Genomic DNA, 22,619 nt, shown 5'->3' with positions numbered 1-22,619 from the left:
CACCATAATTTGATCAAGAAAGAAAGACATTATGAAGTATATGTTGCCAGATTGTGAAGTTTACCACCTTTTGTAAGATTTCAATCACAGTTGGACAAAGCCATGAACTTCCATTTATCAATTTAATTCCAGCAAAATATATAATTGTTCACTATTGTTTTCTAGTGAATTTGTGACTGTTAAATCTGGATAAGGATAAAAAACTGATTTAAAAAAAACAAAACTGGCAACCGTTGTGGGGAACTGGCTGAGTACAGCAGAGTTAAGATGTAGAAATATTTCCATTGAGACACAACAAGGACAAACTATCGATCGGAAACACTGCTCCTGTCAACACGCCCAGTCCTAGAGCAGCTTCCAAGTCAAAGCACACACACACACACACACACACACACACACACACACACACACACACACACACACACACACCTCGCTCTTTCACTCTTTCACTTGCATAAAAAATGAGCACCCTTAAGAATAATATTCGAGCATTAATGTGTATATTGCTGAATTAACTCTTACAAAGTTCAATTCTTTCTATTCTATAGGTTTCTGAGCAACTGTATTTGTGTGCATTTGTTATACCTTGACACTAAAAACACTGCAGGTAAATAGTGCATCATTCTCAGGTTTTCCTTTATCCAACATCCAGGCTTTGAGTATCAGTATATTAGCTGATATTAAATCCAATCTGATGCTGACATTCCCTTAGTTACATTGAGTCTCTGTAAGATTTTGTTGCAATGTAAATCAAAGTATTAGAGGAATGATTTGAGAAAAGTTGCAATGCAAATCTCAATAGATTGAACTGGATTGGAAAATGTTTTGCTATTTTGCTGTTAGAATATATGTACACGTACAGTACACATTGGATTGTAAATTAGGGAAAGTGTGTGTGTGTGTGTGTGTGTGTGTGTGTGTGTGTGTGTGTGTGTGTGTGTGTGTGTGTGTGTGTGTGTGATTTATTGATTATGGAATATTTGATTCATACCCTGTTGTTTAACTGAGACATTGGAGCAGCACCTGCATTAATGAGAATTTGGAAACATTAATGTTTTTTTTTTCTTTTGCTTTTTTTTTTTAATATAGTAATTTCTTGAGGTGGTATTCATCATTGTTTTAATGTGTAGCTTTATTTAGATAGTTTGTCTGGTTCTAGTATGGGTTAATTTTTTTTCTCCCTCTATCTTTCTCTCCGCATGGAAACTAACCTGCAATAACAGGCCACTTTAAAATTTCTAATGGTTGTGATGTCACAACCCTTTTAACATACAGTATAGCACTTTAACCTGCACAGTCATTGCTAAATGATAAGGAATACCAGTGACAGTAATCTTGATGGGGAAGAGCTAAACATTGTGCTTTTCCAGAGTACCAGGACTTATCTTTACACAGCCTCCACTTGATTTACAAATTCTATAAACATGCGCAGGTGGTCGCATGTGTTTTTTTGTCTCCAGCGGGGTCAGAAAATGAAAAACTGAACGAAAGTCTAATGCACCACTGCAGAAGAATGGAAAACAAACAGATGTGATAATGGTGAGAATAAGACATACCATGTTATCAGGCATTAAAGTCCACCACATGAAGGAAAGTTTGGGATTTTCTTCATAAAAAAAGACAAATTAAGGACAAGAATTGTCGATGTCTATTAACCATGAATAAAAGCAAGACTCTTTTCTGTTCTGGTACTGAGGTGGTGGAATGAACTTCCCGTAGATGTCCGAACAGCTGAGTCAGTGGTGTTCTTCATACGATGGGTGAAGACCTCTTCCTGAAATACTTGAACTAGCACTTTTTCCCTGTCTGTTGTGCATTTAAAAAAAAAAAAGGAAGCTTGTGTGTGAGATTTAAAAAAGGGAAAAATCCACAACCCTGAACAGAGTTTTTGGTTGATGATATCCTGTCTGTAACCTAGTGAACCAGTGTTAATGTATTCATCGATAGAGACTTATAAGCTCTGTTGTACATGTAAGTGTATATTAGGCTCTGCATATCATCGAAAAATTCTTAAAATAAATTTCACTGACTGTTCATGTTAACTACCATAGCTTTGCATTTACTATTACATAAATATAAATAAAATCGTTACGTGTCAGCATGCAATTTTTCCCCACACTGACAAGCAGAACTGCAGCAACACTTCTGTCTCTCTCACCTTGCTACACCTCAGCACTTTCCAGATGCTTTGTACTCCATATAGCACTGCATCAGAACAATGCCAAGTTGTTGTCACAACATTTCTGGGTATATAACTGAACACACCTCCCCACCTTAACCAATCAGCAGTCAGCTGAAGACTGTTTAATGCACAGCACTGTATATGCACATGACACACTCTTAGGCATTTGAAGGCATGCACATCACAGCCTCTCTGCAATGCAATTTTGCAAACGCACTTCAATTTAGAGGTACAATCCAGCCTTCATGACTTCAGTTAGAAATGGATAAAGTTTTTTCCCCCCCTAACATCCCTTGAGATTTAAGTCCAAACTTAACAAATTGTTCAATACCCTTTAATCCGGGCTGCTTTTTAAAACGAAGCACAACACAGCAGGCTTTGCCAGAAGGATGCAGATACTATATTGACAGCAACTGACCATTCTATTCTATTCTAATGTCTAATGATTACATTTTTTTTATTTACAAATAGATTTAAACGGCATAGTAAAAAAAATACATGTAGAGTAAAACATACACTCATAGAAAGAAAATGGGTTCCTCAGGGGTTCTTTAAGGGTTCTTTGAATAGTTAAAGGTGCAAACAGGACAGGGTTCTACAGGAACACTATAGCATGAATAACATGTTTTTTTTTAAATGTCTAAAACTATATTATTACTATTACATGGTATGTAGTGTTTAAAAGTCCTACACTATCTGTCATACTATTGAGTAACAAACTGATGCAAAGAGAGTAAAGTGAGCAGTAAAGAGACCAACCTAGAAACTAGGCTCCAAGTCATACTTAATTGTTAGGTAGAAAATATGTTCTAGTTTATTGTCCTTTTATTTTATGGTCACTTTATGTCCTAAACTTTTCACTTTCAAAATATCTCCTATATATGTATGCCATTGATTGTATAATTAAAATATGATGCTATGAGTCAGACTGGAAATTTGAGACTTGAAGTGGTGGAAAAAATTTTTTAAGTTGGTTTAAAATTCAACACTTACGGTTCATGGGTTAAACTTAAAGGTTGGTTTTTTTTTTTTGTTTTTGTTTTTTTTTAGAATAAGAATAAGAAAGCAAGCAGGAGTGGAGTCAAAGAGATGCCGGTGTCGCGCGCTCGGGGTGGTTCCGTTAGTGAGAGCGCGCGCAGATAAAAGCGGCTCAGATAGCGTGTGAGAGTGATGGGGGAATAACGGATTAGCGGGAGAGAGGAAGGGAGGGAGGGATGGTGAGAAGAAGGGAGGGGAAAGGGGAGGGAGATTTTTCGCGATGCTTTAGCCCCCCCCCCTCTCTCATGTTGCCCTTGAGCGCGCGGGGCAAATCCAATCCTTTAAAGTCGAGAAGAGCAAAAGGAGGGCGCGCGGAAAGTCGGTCGTTTCACTTTGGGAAGCTGCAGCTCCGGAACTAGGGCATCTTACACGCAGAAGAGTCGCACAGCGCTGCTTTCACGTTCTGTGGCACAGTAGAGGGGAAAAAGAACACAACAAACACGGAAGAAGAGAATCGTCTCCCACGAGGGAAGACCGAGCGCACTCCGGTAAATGAACGCTCTGTGCACGTGAGAGGGGGGACACCGGGGCGCGCACCTGCCACCACGCGGCACATGGAAGGAGTCTCGCGCAAAAGCGCCCGGTAAGTCCTGCTGAACTCCGAACTGTCCGAACAACCCGGACACAGAACTACTGCAGTGAGAGGGGAAAAACTCCGGGGTGATCCACCGCGTCTCACGCGCATCTCATACGGGCCAAGCACCGAACTGTGACTTACTTAATATTTACGCGACGACACTTAAAAGTTGTCCCAAAGTCGCTCTGATGATGGGTAAGAGATAGCGTTTTATACCATCAGCGCTCTATCTTGCAGTAACTCGTATTTACTGTAGCGGAGACGCGCGCGACACACCCCACGCGCTGCGGAGAGAGAGAGAGAGAGAGAGAGAGAGAGAGAGAGAGAGAGAGAGAGAGAGAGAGAGAGAGAAATCACAGCGAGAGAGAGAGAGAGAGTGATTGAGAGATAGAGAGAAAAAGAAAGAGCACAGATAGAGAGAAAAAGAAAGAGCACAGATAGAGAGAAAAAGAAAGAGCACAGATAGAGAGAAAAAGAGAGAGAGACAGAGAAAGAGAGTCAGAGAAAGAGAGACAGAGAGAGAGAGAGAGAGAGAGAGAGAGAGAGAGAGATACAGGGCGAGTCACACTGATCACATTTCCGGTACATTCACTATATAGTGTATTAAAATTCCCATTCCTTAACACCAAACATTACCAAGAGGTGTATTGTAGGATTTCTTGCCTTCCTCACTAGAGCAAGTTTTAACTTATCAGGCAAATGGTTGTTCTCCATTTATAAATTAGGCCACATACTACATACATTTTACTCGTGCTGAAAAGTGAACACAATTGAATAAAACAAAAAAAATGTAATGAGTTTAATTCACTAACAGACTTTCTACCAGACTAGATAGCTTTTGTAATCACTTGCTTGTGTCTGCTTTGAGGTGTCACTGAGGAACCACAAAGTGCTCCTGAAGCGTCAGAAATCTCTTAAATCCTTGGATTAAAATAAGCCAAAGTTGCCTAATGCTTGGCAAATGTCTTAACTACTTACAAGATGAAACTGGCCTGAAAAGTTACAAAGTTCAGGGGCACGAGTGGGATTAGTCATTCTACTTTTCTTATGATTTAATTCATAACCAAAATGAAGTGAATAAGCCGGATTTCAGACAGTCACTTTTCGTTTTGCTCATCAAATATAGCAAGGCTCGTGTCTGACATTGTCATTGTGCATTTTTAAGTTAAAAATTAAGTTAAAACTAAAATTAAAAACTTTGAAAAAAATGATTCCTTTCTAGCTATTCATATTATTATGAATGAAAATGAACTATTTACCAATCGTGATAATAATACCCTATAATAATGATGTAACAGAGGGACATATTGATAGATCTTTGTTCTGCACACACCGTTGTATGCCTTGTAGCACACTGCACTGATTTTTAATACACCATGATCAGAGGATAACACTGCATTACAGCCACAGCGATCTCAATGGGAGAGTAATAAAACAACGGGTCATCACAGTTAAAAGGAGAGCATACGATTCAAATATTTTTGCATTATTTTAATTTCAATGAATTAACTGAAAGGCATTTTATCATGAATATCTGACTGACCTATAGATTATGTGATCCAAAATAGGACTTTGGAACTATTGGACTGCATAAAGAGTAACCTTTTACACAAGAAACTATATGAATAACAAAGTGTCTGAGAAAACAGGCCTCATTTGTCTTATCCCTGCCATCAGAAATGCATTAGCATAATGTAATATAGTAGAACATAGCTTGGATATGACAGGAAGAAGCTGTATCATATTGTGCGTACTACATGTAGATCGAGTTATGTGTTTTACACTGGTATTTAGTTTATTACTACCTGGATGTACATTTTCTGCATTCAACAACCAAACCCTGTACTAGTGGATGGGTTTGGTTGCTTAAATACTTACTTAAATACAATTAAATACTTATTTAAATACACCGTGTATAGTAGAGAGTCTTTACATTGTAGACAGTTTTGATGGATCTGGAGCTCAGAAAAAAATCCAGAAGTCTAAACTGAAACTTCCTGCTCGTATTTGCAATTGCACGGTAAAAGGCTACGATTGTAACAGTTGGACAATTTGGATCAACGCCTCGATTTAACCAGTAAAGACTGAAATTATTTAAGACAAAAATCATAAATTGACATCAACATTTGCGTTCTAGCAGCTTTAGTTGTGTTGTCAAACAGAATTATTGCCTTAGGAAATCATAGTGTTCAAATACACTCTAAAACATCTTACATAAACAAAGAATAAGAGTGTAGACATGAACATGTTTCTGTTTTTAAATGATATTGTCATTTTCATCCCAACATAAGTATCTAATATGGAAACAATTCATTTTAGTAAGTTAAATTGTCTGACAAAGATGGACTGATTTTGTCTTGCAAATTTTGCAAATTAGCAAAATTGAAATTAAATTCCTGCTCTTCAGTATACAGTATTCATTAAGGCAAAGGCACACACACACACACACACACACACACACACACACACACACACACACACACACACACACACACACACACACACACACACACACACAATTAACATAATAAATCAGGGGCTGAAAATAAAGCTGTCTCTTTACTGTCTTGTTTCCAGGAACATGAAGTTTGGTGAATGGTTAAAGAATGCCAGTGGAGAGACTCTGAATGTGTGATGGACACCAAACTGACATGGACACGGGACTTAATTTGCAATTCACACTGAATTTGTATCTCTCTTTTTTTTATTTATACCAACAGTTTCTTAATCTTTTATTACTTTGATAAAAACAAAAAAAAAACCTAAAAAACTGAAAATAGAATACCTCCTCATCCAGAATGACAGTGGCAAGTTTACCAGATGCTCTCACGTGACTCCTCTTGTATGCCAACATCTCTTTCCCCTGAATTTAACGACGGCCCTTTTCTTGTTTCCTGGTTGGCGCTTGTCATGCTGGAGCAAGCTACTTTCTTCCTCTTTGTCCTTCTGCACACGCTGGTGCAGGTTCAAGGCCAGTACGAGCTGTGCAAGTCACTCCTCACAACGGATGAGGGCTCAGTGTGGGAGCAGCATGCATGCCAACCCAAGCCCCAGTCAATGAAGGAGTTCATGCGAATACATGTGGAACCAGCGGGCATCACGTGCGGCAACCCACCAGAGAGATTCTGTACGCTGGTAAGTTAGTACAATAACTATCATTATATAAATAATAAATGACTGATTAAGAAGCTATTATTTGAAGGATTAGAAATTCCTTAGTTTTTTTCTTCTCTGTGTATATGAGGAAATTTATTATATTAATCTGAAAATCTATTCAGCTCTTACATTTTTTAACATTTACATGTGTGCATTAACACACTTTGAACGGAGTAGCATTTTAAATAATTTTTTTTTTTTTTTAGAATTTCACATATTTCCCCATCATAATATAAATATAACAGCTGAGTGTAGTTTTTTAAAATATGTTTTTGTTAAGGTTTTGCTATGTATACAGTAATAAGAAGCATGTGTAAGGGAAATAGGGCAGGTTGCCATTATGCCCTTAGGAGACCTGGACATTGCCAGGATACATGCAAACTAGACCCCTATAACTCCTCATAACCCCCTAGCTAGATATAATATCAAATGTAATTCGATGTAATTCTGATTTGTGTAGTTGGTTATCTAATCTGTGTATTTTCTAACCATGATTGTAAAAAACTCAAAGGAGACACAGATAATTGAAAGGTTTCAGATCATTCACTTTCTCCTAATGCAGCAGCTAAAAACATTAACATGTACTATTAGCTTCTATCTAGTTATCATGAGTTCTCTAGTTTTAACAGTTTGACTGCTGTGTAATGATAGAAATTCTAACTTCTAATGAAATTTCTGCTCTCACTATTTCTCTCCAATCCTGTGCTTGAGCTCATATGTCACAGCAGAGTCAGACGTCTTTTGTGCCTAAAGCTGGGGCATGATGACTTTTGATGTGTGTGAGCTGATGTATAACACATGCGTACGCATTTCCAGCCATTTCTGACCCAACAACCCTGACAATGCACTGACTATGAATGACTATTACTACTACAGGATGACTCACAGGAACAGTGCCATAATGTTATACATTGCAGATTTGTCATTTTAAACAAAAAAAGCCACACAATGTACCTTTAGCTATATAGTACTGGCTGTTGTAGAACATTTGTGCTAGAGAGGATACACAACTAAGTAGATGTTTAGATGTTTTATGACACTTATAGTGTCAGTCATTTTTAATAAGCACTTTATCATGGTCAAGGCTGAGCAGGATCCGGATGAGAATACACCACGTCTTTACAGGGCACCATACATACACATCTGAGAGTTTAGCATAACCGATACACATAGCAGTGCAGAATTCTGTAGAAATCTGTTCACACACAGGGAAAACTCCACACAGACAGCAAGAAGAGCTCCTGACCCTGGTGCTGAGAAGTGCCAGTGCTATCTGCTGCACCAATGTGTCTCCTGGGATTATCCAACAGAAATGTATTAGTGGTCCCTCTTCTAATTGGAGTTCTATCTGGGTGGTGTTTCTGCCTCATACCCAGAGTTCCAGAGAAAGGCAGCGTAGGAGATGTAACTCAGACGATCAGACTAGAAGACAAGCCTAACAAAATATATCCTTAGGCTTGTCTTCTAGTCTGATCGTCTGAGTTACATCTCCTACGTGTGTTTTGAAATGTGTGCGTAAAGTTTTCTTCAAATCATTAATTTCTGGAAAATAGTTCAATATAGAACTATTTTCCAGAAATTAATGATTTGAAGAAATCTTCACCCAAACATTTCTTTATCAGATTTTACTATTGTGCCAGAGAGTAATGTGTTTCTGCATTAGTGGTATGTTAGTCATTCTGAGACCTGTGGAAGCCTATGGAAGGGAAGGTGTATGCTTTATTTTCCTATAAGAAAGTATTTTACCTACGTATCATTTTTAAATATGGTTAAATCTTTGTAACTTTCTATTAATTATTTTTTTTTTACAAAAATACCATGAGCAAAAAGAAAAAGTGGCTGAAGTCAGCAGAGAGCAACACACTGAGGTGTTGTTTATGCACGCAGTTTCTTGGCAAAGTGAAAGAGCCGAAACTAAAATGGAGATTCGTGTTATTTTAAAATTTAGCACACTACTGGAGAGATGTTGACATGTGAAGGACAACAGGGAAGACAGGGATTAGGGTTTTTAGGATTATTTGCATAGTGACATCATTATAAAAATCGCAAAACAATACAATATTGAATATTAGCATTAAGTAAGAAAGACTGCCAAAGAAAAATCCTTTTCGGGCACTAATATACACACGAGTCCCACATAAAACACACATAATCACAGAGACACCGAGTACGGGAGAGGAATTAACTAATAAAAGCAAGTAATTCAACCCTGGTCCCTGGTCATTTTCCCCAAATATCTCTCTCATTCTCTCTTTGCGTTGTTTTTGCTATTTACAAGAGCAAGCTTATAAAAGAACAATATTGTTTTTTACTTTATGAAAAAAGATCTAAAAAAATCTCAAAGAATAATTTTTTTTATAATTCTGAGAGGCCTCAGTCAATATCTTGATTCTCAAGGCCAATTCTGAACGGTTGTCAATCTTAGCTCATGCACACACAACACACACTTATACACTTGCGTGTCGTGTATTGATGGTGCAACCTGCTAATGGACTGAGCACTAGAATGTTCTTGGATTTCTCTATGCTTTGAAATATTGATGTCTCCTTAATGGCAGATGTCCAAGTGAGATGGACAGGCATGTCCGAGTCAGCACTTCTTCCACGTAGTTGTCCTTCTCTTTTCCCTCTGTCTATCATCTAAAAAAAAAAGTCTTATGGGCCAGGGTAGGACAGACAGGCTTGTCACAGTCAATCAGTTCTCTCTTTCCATTGCTCTTTGTCTTGATCTCATAGAATAAAAAGTTCTGCTAACCCACACAAGCCAGATGAAGGGGTCTCTATTCATCCTTGCATGCCGTCATACAACTGTCAATTAAAACTGGGACGCCATTCGTGAAAAAGTAGCGTGACAGGCATGTCAATGGCCCTTGCCATATTTCCCTCCCTTTATCATCCCTTCATAAAATCAACACAGTAAAATTTAGAGTCAGTATCAGAAAGCAAATAAGGCATAACCCAGTGCCAGCGCAAACGTAATGCTTTTTATCTTACCCACATACGTTCTTTGACTGCCAACAACAAACCCAAATTAACGCACCTCAACCATATCCCTGACACTTTACTGTTATTTGGACATTGAAAGACTTATTTGGACTTTGTCTCAATGTGAAATGTCACACAATCAATAGATACAGTTTGTTGCATTGTTTGGTCCAGATTACAAACATTGTGAAAAACTCAGATGTAAGCGATTACAGTTGGGCAAATTTTGATCTACAATACTACTGACATGGCCATAACTGACCTTTACGGTAAATTCAATAGAAAATAAAATAAAAATCTTATCACCTATTTCATCATTGCACACTACTAACTATAAGTTCAGCTCCATATCATAGCTGCCCTGGCTATGATAAACAGAAACATCTAAAAGTATAAAAAATAAAAATAAAAAAACACACACATTATTGGATTGTAATATTTGTAGATATAAAAGATTTCATTTTGTATTTGGATACTGTATATAACAATATATATCACTTAACATAATACATTACAACAATCCACTAATCTATTGATCTGTATTATATACATTTGGATAATATAATCCAATTGGTAATTGATTGTATTATTAATTGACATCCATATTTTCTCGTATTGTTTGGTTGGCAGTTCACAGTTCAGTCCATTTGGTCTGAATGACTCATGGATTAATAGGCTTTTATATGTTGTATATACTGTGTATTTAGATACTAAGTGAAGTAGTTTACTAACACACTTTCACCATTCTGTTTATGCTGTTCAGACTTCCTGTGTTTAATATTGGTCATATGACTACATTTACTAATACCAATAAGAATCCAGCAATGATAGATAAAGTTAAATGTCAGGTTTAACTGAAATAATAGGTTTAGCTGATCGCTGACCGCTCTAAAAATTACATTCAGTCATTCCTCTTCAATAACCGTGGGACACTATGTATCCATACACACGTACACACACAATAGCATGGGAGATGGGAGGAAACTAAAGAACCCTCAGGTAACCGAAGTACACACAGGGTCAACATGTGTAACATGCGAAACTCCTTAAACAGCACAGGAATGAACATTACAAAATAATTTTATTGTAATATGAAAAAGCACATGACTGCAATATGCCTTACAATTCTATAATTTGACAGTCAGTTTCACCATGAGTTGGACATCACTACGAACATGAGTTAAACATATTGCTGCAGTTATTCCTGTAGAGTTCTGACATATGTGCGCGCTATGAGTCCGTTTCCCCCTTTAGATTCCTGCTTGGCTCCAAATAAAGTGTGAGCTTTATAAAAGGAATCCTGCAATGCAGCAGTTCACAATAAATTGTGTAATTGTATTTTTTGTGACTTGTGATGTTTGGGTGTTGGTGTGCAGAGCAGATCGTGTATATCTGAATTTGTCTGAACGCTTACATGTGTGTGAGGTCAGGTGCACTGATGATGGAAAATCACTAGCTAAGCGGAAAATAGAAGCACACACGGATGCAGTGGAAGATGTGTGAATTGTGTGCACATGCAGTGCAGTGGTGTTGGTGTGTATGCATGTGTTTGTGAGTGCGCTGGTGCGTTTGCTCCACCACAGAGCTGCTTGTTTTAGAGGCCCAAATGAGCCAGTGCTAAAAATAGCTAAGAGAGAGAGAGAGAGAGAGAGAGAGAGAGAGAGAGAGAGAGAGAGAGAGAGAGAGAGAGAGAGAGAGAGAGAGAGAATCAGCTGAGACAGGAAGAAGGGAAGAAAAACAGTAAAGTGTGAGGAAGTAACCTATGGTTAAACACAGGGAGGAAAGGTGAAAGCGAGAGGGAGTAAAAAGGTCTAGAGGTTTTTTTTGTTTTGTTTTTTTAAAGGAAGGGCAAGTACGTTGTTTTAATAATTTAATCTATAAGCATGCACCAAAAACTGGTTATATAATATGCTAATATTCAACATATACATTTATCTTAGAGTGGACACTTTAAGCTTATGACACTACATGGGTCAATTTATATGCTGATTATATAATGAAGCTAAATTAATAATCGGCTGCTGAGACTGCATTTCACTTCTGCTCTCTTCCCGTCACTGCCGATGACGTGTTATGGATGCCTCAGTGACATGGGCTGAAAATATCAGCCTGGATTTAGTCAGGCATATACACAGTTGGGTCGGAAATCTTGGAAAACTGGAAATAAACAGAAAGGTTTAAAATTGTGATCAATACAAAACAAAGAATATTTCACTATTGCAAATATATATGCAAGTTTGTGATATCAGGCATGTTTACTCATTTGTATAGAAGTTTAGATTCTCTTCCCCAACACTATGATGAATTTGAACTAATATGGATCGTCAGGCTTTACACAAACTTGTAACTTATGACTTAGTGAATGTGAATGCAAGTGAATGCTTCATTTAAAGTGGGATGGAGCAAAAACAAAAAAATCCTTAGTGTAAATATATGTAAGATTCTACATTTTACCCAAATTGTTGCTGGTAATATCAGTGCCATGTTCTCACATGGATGCATAGCAGCCAGCCCCAGACGCAGGATATAACTTAAACCATTTATTGACGCAAGGCATTAACTAACATAACATGGCAAAATAAACACACAAGACAAGAACGCGATGCATAACAGTTACAAACCAATACAGATGCGCAAAGGCAGGTACTTATAAGGCAACACATTATGCATAACAAGTGGGGAAAGACACGTGACCTTAACAACCAGATTCTCTGCCAGCAAACCCCCTCTGTTGGCTTGGCAGAGAATTGTCCCAGAAGCCACCTGACATAATTCCCCTCCTTAAGGTGTGGCTCCTGACACGCCCAAAAGGGCCCAAAGAGAAAAATAGGGAGCACAACGCAAGGTTACATAGCCAAGTCAGGTCCGTAGTTCCAGGAGTGTTCCTCGGCCGTGTCCAGGAGCGACGTCCTCCACAGTCAGGGATAGGAAGAAGTCTTCTCCACCTGGTTGCCAACATCCTCCACAGCTCCATAAAGTGGAGTGGTGTTTGGCTGGCAAGACTGTGGCGATATGCTTCCAGCAGGAAAACAAATTAAAAGAAACTCACTCTGTGCCAAACAGGAAAACAAACAAAAAGAACCTCACTCTTTGCCAAACAGGGTGCTGGGCAGCATCTTCCAAGGGAACCTGAAGTTGGGGTATTAGAATTGGGGTAATGGAGTCCTCCATAGATGAGAAACACCGCATTGAAGGTCACACCGGACAACTTCCCCGGGCAAGTGCCAGTCCCAAAGTCTATCAAGAACTGAAAAACTTCCTGAGTAATCCTGCATGGTCTGTATAAAAAGGTTCGTCATTCTGTCATGTTCTCACAGTGAAGCATCGCAGCCACAGACACAGTATATTACTTAACACATTTATTGACGCAAGACACTTAACGACGCATAACAATGATGAACAAAGGCAGATTGGCAAGGGCAGGTACTTATAAGACAACACATTAGGCATAACAAGCCTCCTATGGCTTGGCAGAGAATTGTCCCAGAAGTTCCTGACAATCACTTGTAGTGAATGTTTTTTTTTTTTTTTTTTTTTTTTGTATTAAACTGGAAAAGAATATATTTTTATTAGTGCTCTCAGATATTTGGCCTCCACTGTAGGTCATTCACTATGGCAGCATGTGGCATGTTAAGAAAAATTACAGTCACTAGACTCTGTGAGGCAGCTCCATCACAAATGATGACCAGGATGAGGAGGATGGGCAGGACACCACACTTGAACACCCGGTCCCACCAGGTATAGCCATGTTTAGCTGAGTGGGTGGAGGCATTGGGCAGGATTCTTGTCGTCTGGCCCTATGTCCCTTAGAGAATGTGTCATCATTCTCCCAACAGGGAGAAACATCAGTGACCATTGGTATTGTTGTCCAAGATGATAAAATATCCCACTGTGGTCATCACTCACCTCCAAGCAGAAGGTATGACTCGTAGGACACATTACACTACCCATAGCTGAAAGATGTCCTTTATCTTGTGTGTGTGTGTTGTGTGTGTTATGATGGTTATATAATGGAACTTCCATAAACACACAATACTGCAACTGTAAATACAACATCAAATTACACGCTGCATATTGTACATTTATTTATCCTTTAAACAAATGTAACCAGTTATTCAAAACCTTACAATAAACAATGCTAAGAATAGTGAGTTGTGAGGTAGATCAGCTACAAAATGCTTGGTGTCGAATGCATATGCTCATTGAGCATTTACATTTCATGGTCAGAAAGAAAGAATGGAGCAAAACCAAGAACTCAAACCGATGGTAAAGATAAGTTACTCCAGTAGAAACGATATTTCTTATAAAATAGTATGCGCAAATAGTTTCGCAGTTATTGTGTTAGCAAACATATTAGATTTTAATAAAGGTTCTTGTGGTAGAAGAGCTAATGTACAGCAGAGCTAATGTACATCAAATAACCACACTTTATAAGCATGTAGAGAAGAAAAGCATCACATGTCCTGTCTTGAAGGGGATCATTTAAGACTCATTTAAAGCTTCAAGAGAATGTGGTTCAGCAATTATAGCGGAAGCAAAATACACTTGCTTCATACAGAAGAATAGTTCTCAACACTAAGAAAAGTGAAAATTTGACAGTGAATCCAAAAATAAAATGTCTTTATGGACTATACTGACACTCTTTCTAGTACTGAGAGGTAGCCTAATGAAGTGTAGCTGTTAATGCTAATGGAAAGATACAGAAGAGTATAGAAAACATCTACAGTATTGACTAGACCAATGAACAAAAATAACTATCATAGTTAACCTTATACATAGTGAAAATATAGTTTATAGAATTATTCTGAAGGATTAAAGTTAAAGGACAACACACAAGTTTGTTAAATGTGTGATTTATAAATGTTTTTGAAAGGTTACATTTTCTCAATTACAACATTTCACCAAACATCTACACTAATTGTGTGAAAATCTACACAAATGCATGTGTCTATGCATGTGTCACGCACGTGTAAAGAACTGGCAAGAGGTTATACATAAAACATAGCTCTGACCAATGTGCGATGCAAAATTTTGAAAATACTGGAGCGAATCTATGGGGCTGGAATATGAAATAATTATGTGAAGGTTGTGAACTGGCTCACTGTATCTCTGCCGTGAAGCATTTTAAACCGACTAGAGAAGTATCAGAATAAAGAACCACTGGGAGATGTTCAGTGTATTTGAACCTAGCAAAATGATAGAATATCTGCTTCAGAATGTAGTTCTCAACTGAAACATAATAGTTAATGGTTGTAGTTAATATCTGCAGCTTTGTTGCGTCTTAATGAACGGTGTATAAAGTCTAAAGCCACGTAAATCTCCGTGTATAAACATACATGTAACAGCATTCAACTAGATGTTTATGCAGCACGTAAACAATCTGAAGTCTATAATCGCATCTTAAATCTACTGTACATGTAAAATATAAACCGTGTGACCAGTAAAACTTAACACATATAATGTTTTTTCTGTAAGAATAATTATGTTTAAATTCAGTGAATATAACTTACATCTCCAGGAGGCTCAGTATGAACTGAGATAATATGGATTATGCCAGTTTAGCACAAAGTAATAATAGCACTGGTGGCTCAGTGTCCCTTGAACAAGGATCTTTAACCGCTACTGCCTCAGAAGTTCTGTATCAAGGCTAGGAAATGCTTTTCCTTCTTATTCTTCACATTAGAGGATGGCAGTTTAGTCGTCAGACGTCATGCCCACAAACCATTAGCTGAATGGAAAAAAAATTTGAAACACTTCAGGAGTTTTAAAGTTGTTATCTGATTGGATAGATTCTGCAGGTGTTCTGGGAGACATGTCATGTTTTTTTAGCAGTTTGCCTGGAAACAAGGCCAGAGTAACGCTCTGCTTTCCTCGTGTTTACAACCTTATTAATGAGTGATTATGAGGAAAAGCTAAATGCTGGATTTTCCAATGATCTAGAGTTTATGGTATAGACACAATAATTTCTAAAACAAACGATGAACAAAGCAAACTGCAATTTTTTGCTTTGCATGTCAATCAAATGACCTCTTGGGCAGTGCTTGGCCTATAAAGGCTGCTGTGAAGTCCAGACCTTCTGCCGTCAGTTTGAAGGTCTGACTACACAAAACTAGGGATGTCTAGACTCTTAAAAAACTAAACATCTAGGACAGGTAAGGTTTTTTCCTAATTGTTTAATGCCCAATGTAGCTTCTGATTCCTGTTTTTGACTGACAGGGGTGGAACCCGATGTGGTATTCTGCTGTTGAGTCCATCCGCTTCAAGGGTTGCCATGCATTCTGAAATGCTTTTCTGCTCACCACAGTTGTAATGAGTGTTTATTTGAGTAACCGTAGATTTTCTTCTAGCTCACTGACACTGACATCTGCAAGCAACAAATCCGTTTCAACCACAGGACTGTTGCTCACAGGATGTTTTTTGTTTTTCATACAATTCTGTGTAAACTCTAAGGACTCTGGTGCTTGAATATTACAGGATATCAGTGGTTTTTGAGCTACCTAAACTCACCAGTCTGCCACCATCAATCATGCCTTGGCCCGAATCAGTGAGATGATATTTTTCCCTATTCTGATGTTTAATGTGAAGCTTAGTCTAGCTCAGAAGCTATATTTTCTCTCCAGCTTCTGTTCATTTTACAGCAAGAGGGTACAATTCTTACAATGCTTGTGCTTCTTAAATACTCAGCAATTCTTATTCTCAAAGCTCTCATTGTCTCTAGGATATACAACAAACCACATTTCAAGACATAACCACATTCTGTGCGGCAGATGTGATAACGTCTTTAATCTTAAAAGGATAGTTGAGAATTTTTCACTTCAGAAGTGAAGTTGCACAGGGTACAACAGCAGGTATAGCAGGTAAATCCGATTTGAACAACAACTGACAAAATTTTGGGCGGATTCCTTCACATCACAATGGGGGGCACTTTAAATGCAGAAAGCACAGACAAACTAGGACTGAGAATTCTCCATTGTTTCCAAATAACCCCATTTTATGCTAATGAAGGTTTATACATATAGGGTTCAGCAGTAAGCCCTCAGCTTAAGTAACACCTGTGCTGTGTCATTTTAGCTCAATGGTGTTGTTTATTAATATAAAAAACATTAAATAAGCACAGAGGAGTCCTCAAACCATATTGCAAAGCCAGTGTGTTTAAATGCTGTTTTTATAATACGCTAATTCACTTAGTTATAAAAAAGATTCCATATAGGATCTCTGGTTTCTTCAGGTTTCCTCTCAGGGGCAGGAGGAGGGGTGGACAGGGTGATATGCTGTTGCTTAAAATATAACTGGACATCCTGTTGATTCTATGGCACATGCAGTATTTAATGTCAGTTACAGCCAAAGAGGTTAAGTGTGAAAAGATCAAGACTCTCCGATGGTCAGAAGCAATACAATACTTGGAAATACATCATGACACTGTAATGGAAACATTGAAATGTTGTATAACTGATGTTGTGAGCAAGTGTGTAGCAAGCGTAGACTTGTTTTGCCATGGTCAGAACAAAGTGTGCAGATGACCAAGGTCAACTGATAGAAGTAAGCAGCCAATGAATGATTTTGTTTTACACAGAGAGCGCAGTTTTATAATCTTTTCATCTCTTTACTGTTCATCGCTATTTGGAATCGCTATTTGGTGTCTTATTACTTACAATTTTTTTTCACATGTCCATTGGACTCACAGCTGAGCCTTTCTCAGTAAGAGTTTGTGGTTCCAGCCCCAGTACTGTTGCCCAAGCTGCCACTTGTGGGGCCCTTGGGAAGTCTTGGGGCCCTTTGCTTTATGGGTGCTCAGTCATGTCTGATTCTAACTTCCTTTCCTGGGATGTGTCAGAAAAGTATTTCACTGTGATAATAAGTGACAAATAAATTAAAATTGGTCTTATATACATACATTATGGATATGTGACGAATAAAAGCTGCCACTTCTTCTTCAAAGTGCAGAAGTCATGACCCCAACAAGTTAAGCGCATTGAAGCAGTAACATGAGAAAAAGCCTAGAGTCTAAAGAAAGGAATAACAAATTAATTGCTGAGGACAAAATGTTTTGTTCACCCAAATAGTGCAGACCAGGATGCAGATTTATGAGTGAATCAGCAGCAGACATAAAGAATGAGATGTATGTAAAGGAAGACATACAGATCTTGAAACGTTCATAATAAATATTCTTTTAAATATTCTATACAGTATATTATATATGATTATATATGATTCGAGATGACACTACCATGTTATTCAAATAATACATTTATGAGAAATCATAATGATTTAATGATGGTTAAAATGATGAAATAGAAGAAATTGAAGTCAGACTTTGAAGGCTAATTCATTATAAACTTGATTGGAAATGTATAGGATTGAGGTATGAGAATGCTTGGATTTTAATTTACAATAAAGAATCGTTCTTTTGTTAATCTTCAGTAACTTTTTTATTCTGATCAAGGTTGCAGGGGTTTCAGAGGTTATCCTGAAACTCGTTGTTATGAGGCAGGAACACACCCTGGATTAGACTCAAGTCTATTACTGAGCATCACACATGTTCATAGAGGCAATATAGGGACTCGAGGAGGCTGAATAGGAAACTCTACACAGGGCAGTAACTGAAGCACAGGAGTGAACCAGCGATGCTGGAGCTGTGAAGTGGCCACGTCTCTGATAACCCTTGAGAAATCTTCTTCTCAATATATAGACGCACATAAAATGATCTCTCACTGGAACCTGCAAATCCTTTTCTCTCTTCTCTGTTTTTCCCCCCTCTCACTTACACACAGAATGTGTGACGTATTCCACAGAGTGTTGTGATCTCATAAACTAAACTGAGTTCATATTGTGTTCCTCTTTTAGTGATACACACACACACACACACACACACACACACACACACACACACAGTTTTTTTTCTGAGAGATACATGACATAATCAGCAGACAGATTTTTTTTAGGTCTGAAAGTTTAAATCAAGTCTTAATTGTAAAGGCAACCCAAGCATAAATTAGGGGTTAGACAGCATTTTTGTTTATATATATATTTGTTGGGTCATTATATATGGCCACAAAAAAGAGGGTGTGACAATGAAAATGTGCAGACACAGTGGGATCCCATTCTTGTTCAAAAATGTCTGTAGCACTGCCTACTGAGACCTCGATCTAAGTACAGACTCAGGGATAAAATGGTATTTTCCTGACCTTATAAGCAACCTTATATGTCATGTCCCATTTCTTACAACCTGGTTTCATGGCTGTTCACTATTTATAACACACCACCCAAATACTGTCTAAATAAACCAGATTTAATTATTTTATCAAGTAGATGTGGCTACTAAAAGCTCCTGAATGGTTTGTGAAGAGTTTCAGTTACACTTGGATCTGCATGTGTAGCACGTCCAATAAGATACTGATGCAAAAGTGGAGACAGCATTTTTGATGCATGCCCCCTGTGAGTTGGCTTGTTATGGATACGATTAAATAAACCAATATAAGATCTGAAGTAGCATCTAATTATTTATTATTCTGAAAATGTCAATGGGATTTAAAGGGCATGAGAGGAGCTGATTTGTTTTCATATGACATAAGCTTAACCACACCTTTTGACAATATGTCACGGTACCATCTGCACTGATGGCCACAAAGTACTGTGCTGATCTTATAGTATGTCTTTTTTTTTTTTTTTGCCTGTGAGCTCTGATCACAAAAATGATGACCACCTGAGTCTGTAAGGTACAGTAACAGGACCTATACAGTAATTTCATTTGCATTTACTATACAGGAGGAGGTTAAAGGAGAATTGCTTTAACTTGGTTGTAAATACACTCAAATACTGCTTTCAATACCAATGTTAAATAAGTAAATATGACAGTATTAAGGAATTACTAGTATAATAATAGTATGTATGTAGAATAGTATGATACTGAATGATTGGAAAATAAATCATCGTAATACTGATTAAAATAACAAATTTAATGTCAGCGTGTATGACTTTGAATTAGTATCTTGTAGTCTCATTCAGTTGTGTGCACAATTAACTGTTGATATAAACAGTAAAATGGAAAATAATAGGATGCGCTGGATCAAGTGCTATTTTATATCCTTGTTCAAAAGTGGTCTAAAAAGACAATTTGGACATTTAAACCTAAGAAAACTCTGAGAAACTTTGAGGTAAATTATAGTTCATTTGCATAAACCGGATGCCCAGAAATCCGACTTTAGCAGTGTGTAACTTTCTCCATGAAATTTGGACATCACCGACTTTGGGTACTTTTAAAGGAATGACTTAAAGGCTTCATACAGATACATACACATGGATCAATTTCAGTGGGTATTGTAGGAACAGAAAATTTCTGCATGCCATCAGAGCTTGGGAATGCGTAGGTACAAGCAACAGGAAGGACATATGAGCTGATCAGCAATGTCTTATTCATGAAGTGTTCCTAATGTTGGGTCACTGATGAATAAGCTTCCACCATGTGACAAGAGCTCACCACCTGTCTTTATTTACATACCATATGCATATTATTTACATAAAACGTGGCCTACTTTACGTGGGTGCATTATTAGCAAGCCAGTAAATCTAAAGTAACACATGGGCCGCTGTTGAAGAAAATAATAAAGCTGTATTTTGAGAATAATTAATACGTAATATTTCAAGGATACATTCAAGTATTTTACAAGTATTCTAAGAAAGTAAGAGCACCGTTAAGTTATAGTTAAGTGCAGGCTTCACAAATAAGAAAATATAAGTACTAATTTCTGATGTCTCACATGAACTGCTCCGAGGTTACGAGATGCTTACGTCGAAAGTTTACTTCCAAAACCCTGATTCAAATCCTACCAGAATTTTCCCCTTGGTATATCGCAACTAAATTAAAACCGGTCACAATTAATTGTAATTCCATGAAATCTTAAAATAAAGAATGTAAACTGTACTAGGTTTGATCAAATCATTTTACATGTTCAGTGCCTTCCTCTGACATCATCGTTATCTGTCTTACTCACACACAAACACACACACACACACACTGCCATGCCGACGGTACCGTGCCGATTGTTGTCCAAGAGATAGGATTCCAGTGAGGATAATTGCTTCAGGAGCTTAGCGATGTGGGCCACCTGGCAAAACAGTTGGCGGTGTGTGTGTATGTGTGTGCGATATTACACGGGCCTTGGATGCTAAGTGAAAGGGAGGAATAGATTATATACACTTCATGTGATATATTTTGCATTGTGCCTATATTCGATTAGCATTCAGATAAACACAAATTTGGCTGCTGATGTCTAACTTCTATGTTATTTGACACACAACCCAGCAATAAACACACACGAGGCGTACAAACACACACAAAAGCAGCCTACAGCGCTTCTGCACTGTGTAATGCACTAATACACTTACACATGTACACATACACATGGACAGACTCCTGTGTCAGCTGGTGGATTTGGAGTGGATTTGATGGACTCAAGCTCTGTGTGTAACGTTCTCAATCTCTTTGCAACGTACTTGCATATCAGGGGTTAAGACAGGAATAGTGTGTGTGTGAGTAGCTACTGCTTGTCTGCTGTCTAGACTTTGGGACTGAGATGAGTTTAATACTTGAACAAATAATGTGTTTTCCCTAACTGAGTTAGTCAGAGAGAGCGAGAGTGAGAGAGAGAGAGAGAGAGAGAGAGAGAGAGAGAGAGAGAGAGCACGAGAGAGAGAGAGAGGTACAGGAAAAAGTGAGGGGTGAAGTAACAAGGGAGTGAAGTGAGTGAAGAGCTAAGTGAATAAGTGATGGTGGGTGAGGAAAAAAAGGATGGTGTGAGTCAGGGATGCTGGAGGAGTAAGAAAGATGAGATAGAGACTTTTAAGAAGACTTTAATGCTTTTTTTTTTTTTACTGTCTGGGCTCAAGGCAATATATGGAAAATAGTTACTACTCATTTTTACAGTAGGCTTCAAATGTCTGAGGTCCATTAGCATGAATTACTTTTATTTAATTTATATGTGTGTATAATTTAGAATTTTATGTGTGTGTGTGTGTGTGTGTGTGTGTGTGTGTGTGTGTGTGTGTGTGTGTGTGTGTGTGTGTGTGTGTGTGTGTGTTATTTATATTCCATTTTTAATACACAATAAGACAGAATTTTAGAGCTCTTTCTCTGACACATTCACACACACACACAAACACACACACTCCCTCTCTCTCTCTCTCTCTCTCTCTCTCTCTCTCGCTCTCTCACACACACTTCATTTTATTTATCCTCTTCTTTTTTTTACACCAAATTATTTATTTCCCAAGATGCAAAGCACGGTAATAAGCTATTTTTATGAGATGGTATTGTGGGAGGATGGGGGTGCAGCGCATATGTGTATATGAGACTTAAATGTACTTTTAAGTGGTGTTCGGGGTTATTTCGAGTTATTGTGAAATTATCCCAGTGTTTTGATTCTTCTCATAATAATGTTCTTGTATTGTTTGTCCAGGTGTGTGTGGGTGGGGAAGGGGGGTTGTTTATCCTGACTCTAACTTAAAAATAATAAAACACCAAGATCACATATCAGATATTTGTTCCTCAATAATCTCTCTTCTTTAGTGAAATCTGCTGGGTTTTTTGGTTCTGACAGAATTCCTTTAAAGTGTTGGAGATCAGGCTGCTGTGAACCACAAGCTTCATCTTAACCCTTAACCCCTAATACTCTGTACATAGAAA

General features: G+C 37.9%; 1 protein-coding gene across 4 annotated transcripts in view; it reads left to right on the top strand.

Moving 5' to 3' along the window:
- Positions 1-3,451: 3,451 nt before the first annotated feature.
- The window catches only part of ntng2b (netrin g2b), a 68,793-nt gene continuing 49,625 nt past the window's right edge, over positions 3,452-22,619 (top strand). The window contains exons 1-2 of one of the 4 annotated variants that reach the window (XM_047805884.1): positions 3,452-3,708; positions 6,375-6,932. In XM_047805884.1, coding sequence (XP_047661840.1) covers positions 6,618-6,932 — 315 coding nt within the window. In that variant the 5' untranslated portion in view covers positions 3,452-3,708; positions 6,375-6,617. Of the gene's footprint in view, positions 3,804-3,851; positions 3,993-6,374; positions 6,933-22,619 lie in introns of those variants that run through there. The other 3 variants (XM_047805882.1, XM_027133324.2, XM_047805883.1) reach the window with 3 other exon arrangements.

This window comes from Tachysurus fulvidraco, chromosome 21 (assembly GCF_022655615.1).
Source record: "Tachysurus fulvidraco isolate hzauxx_2018 chromosome 21, HZAU_PFXX_2.0, whole genome shotgun sequence".
NCBI lineage: Eukaryota > Metazoa > Chordata > Actinopteri > Siluriformes > Bagridae > Tachysurus > Tachysurus fulvidraco.
The sequence above is the reverse complement of the archived record's forward strand: the minus strand, read 5'-3'. Positions and strand labels throughout refer to the sequence as shown.